Source organism: Monopterus albus, unplaced genomic scaffold (assembly GCF_001952655.1).
Source record: "Monopterus albus unplaced genomic scaffold, M_albus_1.0 scaffold186.1, whole genome shotgun sequence".
NCBI classification, from domain to species: Eukaryota; Metazoa; Chordata; class Actinopteri; order Synbranchiformes; family Synbranchidae; genus Monopterus; species Monopterus albus.
In genome coordinates, this window is record NW_018128066.1 from 3124811 (window position 1) to 3128118 (window position 3308).

The 3308-nt window shown below is 42.9% G+C and overlaps 1 protein-coding gene across 1 annotated transcript in view; it reads right to left on the reverse strand.

The window, feature by feature from the left end:
* The window catches only part of LOC109969925 (NT-3 growth factor receptor-like), a 205316-nt gene that overhangs the window by 150535 nt on the left and 51473 nt on the right, over nucleotides 1-3308 (reverse strand). The window contains exon 6 of the mRNA XM_020617153.1: nucleotides 2940-3245. Coding sequence (XP_020472809.1) covers nucleotides 2940-3245 — 306 coding nt within the window. The remainder of the gene's footprint in view (nucleotides 1-2939; nucleotides 3246-3308) is intronic.

Genomic DNA, 3308 nt, shown 5'->3' on the forward strand with positions numbered 1-3308 from the left:
TCTTTGACTTTCTACAACTTTCTCCCATCTCCCGACTGCATCTCTGGAGCTCAGCCACAGTCATCTTTGGGTTCTTCTGTACCTCTCTCACCAAGGCTCTTCTCCCCCGATAGCTCAGTTTGGCCGGACGGCCAGCTCTAGGATGGGTTCTGGTCATCCCAAACGTATTCCATTTAAGGGTTATGGAGGCCACTGTGCTCTTAGGAACCTTAAGTGCAACAGAAATTTTTTGTAACCTTGGCCAGATCTGTGCCTTGCCACAATTCTGTCTCTGAGCTCTTCAGGCAGTCCCTTTGACCTCATGATTCTCATTTGCTCTGACATGCACTGTGAGCTGTAGGGTCTTATAGAGACAGGTGTGTGGCTTTCCTAATCACGTCCAATCAGTATAATCAAACACAGCTGGACTCAAATGAAGGTGTAGAACCATCTCAGGGATTATCAGAAGAAATAGACAGCACCTAAGTTAAATATATGAGTGTCACAGCAAAGGGTCTGAATACTTATGACCATGTGATATGACTGATTTGACTTTTGTTGTGATTTGGCGCTATACAAATAAAATTTGATTTGATTTGATGTGATATTTCAGTTTTTCTTTTTTAATAAATTTGCAAAAATGTCAAATTCTGTGTTTTTCTGTCAATATGGGGTGCTGTGTGTACATTAATGAGGAAAAAAATGAACCTAAATGATTTTAGCATATGGCTGCAATATAACAAAGAGTGAAAAATTTAAGGGGGTCTGAATACTTTCCGTACCCACTGTATGTGTTCACTGAACCACTGGTTAATATTTACTGTATTAGTCACTGAAGCATTAGACATTATAGTGTCTTGTCCACTAAATTACTGAATCTCATTAGATTTACAGCTCTGGCTAATAGAGTCCACAATGAATTTATTATCACCACTGGGCTAGTGGAGCTAGGGGAGTTGCAGGTCACTGGGACTCCAAGGTTAGTGAGACAGAGATTAGATCTGGAGGCTTGCGGAGGAGAAAGCTTCAATGGTAGGAGCATTATGCGCACACACACACACCAGCAGGACAGTTTTAATTAGAGAAACGCAAAGCAATGCCTAATATGGAGCAGTTAGTTGGAAACAAAGGAAGAAGTGTGTGTACAAATGTAGGAATTCAGGCAGTATAGGATTTCTTCCCCTTCCTAGGGTGCTGTCTTGGACAATTGGACCAGAGAGGACGGACGGACTGAAGGACCAATGGAACAGCACGGGAGGCACCAGATCAACCCACACTGCACATTTCAAAATTGTATAAGAGATTGAGTTCCAGGGTAGGCGTTCCGCTTGTCCTGAAGACGAGTTGAATGGTTTTGCTGTTTAGGTTCAGGGCTTCAGATAGAGACAGAACCCAGAGCTCTGTAAATTGCTTTATTCAATTGTCCATTCAATTGTGATAATAAATGTTTAAAATTGATACTTGACTCCGATTATTCTTCATAAAAGAACACACTGCAATTACCTAGGAGTACATGACAGGAGCCGAGCCGCAACATTCTGTACAAGTTGTAGCTTCCGAAAGAGGGATTTCGAAATACCGACGTAAAGGGCATTGCAGTAGTCCAGTCTGGATGTAATAAAAGCATGAATTGCTTTTTCTAATAAACTCAAACTCTCATGTAACAAACTTAAGAACAGAACCAAAAACCCTTAATACAAGTAAAACAAAAAAAACCTCAGAGAAACAGACCAAAGGAATCCAGCGCAGGAACAAACAAAAGAAGGAATCAAACTTATGGGAAAACGTGAACTGCCAGGGTGTGGCGAATGGACGTAGCAAGCAGACGACAGAGGCAACAAGGTGTGGAGACAAAATTAACCAGCAACGAGACTGAGGGAGGGGAGGAGGATATAAAGGGAGAACACCAGGGGATGAGTAACAGGTGGAAACAATGAATGGTGATTGTGACCGGAGTAACACTGGGGCAAGTGAAGTGACAAAGCACAAAACAGGAAGCCAGATCACAAAACATAACACCTGGCTGCTATCTAGATAGCAGAGATCAGCTCCACAACCTGCACCTGTTACAGTGCTCAACGGGACTAGGACCCAAAATGCAGACCAGGACTCAATAAAAGTTAGAAAGATTTTATTGACAGGAAAAGGGTACAAGACACTGGAGTGTAACTGTGGTGCCAAGAACACTCAGGTGAATCAGAAAGGCCGGGGAGACCAGGGACGAGGCAGGCAGGCGGAGTGCAGGCAGGCGGAGCAGAGTGAACAGGGAGATCTTTGGTAGCATCTTAACGATGCTACCGAAGATTGTCGATAGATCAGCAAGTGACTGAGGAAAAGGAGGTGGTATATATGGTTGAAAAAAAACGGAGGATGATTAGCAGCAGGTGAGGACAATGAACACTGATTGAAACCATGGTAAAGCTGGGGCAGGAGAGGTGGAGCGGAGAAGGAAAGCAAACCAAAACAAAAGCCTGAACACCGGAGGTGAAGCTGAAACATAACAGCACCCAGTGAAGCAAGAGTTTAATAAAGACTAAAAGGCCCTAATAATTCTTCTTCTTAAAATGGAACTTGTAATACACACAAGAGGTATTAAAAACTAAAAAAAAAAAAAGAAATTCAAAGACTCGTTCCTGTCATGACACTCATTCCCAAAAGGTAGGCCTGATAACATGGGCCAAATAACTCCCTGATTGCCTCTTGTGGCAATCCTTAATCTCAAGGAAGGCTTTGCTAAACATACCAAACAGTACTTCTTTATTTCTCCTGTGCTTTATTCTTAATAAAATCCAGAAGAAAGAAGGCAATGTTCAGACAGTAAAAGTGTGTTGTATACTATAAATAGGACTATGGACAACAGACAACTTTCTGTTGTGATTGTGTGAACATCAGTGCTGCCAACTGCCAGCAGAGCACAAGCACAGTGAAGAATTGCTACAAAGCAGAAATGATCAATTCACCTTCATCAATGATGCCCGGGTCTACAAGAAAATGCCCATACACCGTCTTGGTGACTGTTCCCAGGGGATTGCTGGCCTCCAGAGTGTAGTTGCCGTTGTTGATATGCGTTGGGTTCTGTAAGATCAGACAGCCCTCCAGATAGTCCTGGTAGAAGTCCATCTCAGTTCGAACGTAGTCATTCTGGAGAATTTCCTTCTCTTTGTGGAACCAGCGCAGCTTGGGGTGGGGGTAACCCCTAACTGTGAACTCAATGCAGGTATAGTGGCGCTGCTCTGGCTCTGCCAGTCTCAGAATGACTGGAGGAACTGCAATGAGGAAGAAAAAACATTCTATTTACACAAAATTTTAACAATTTAAACACTGACAGA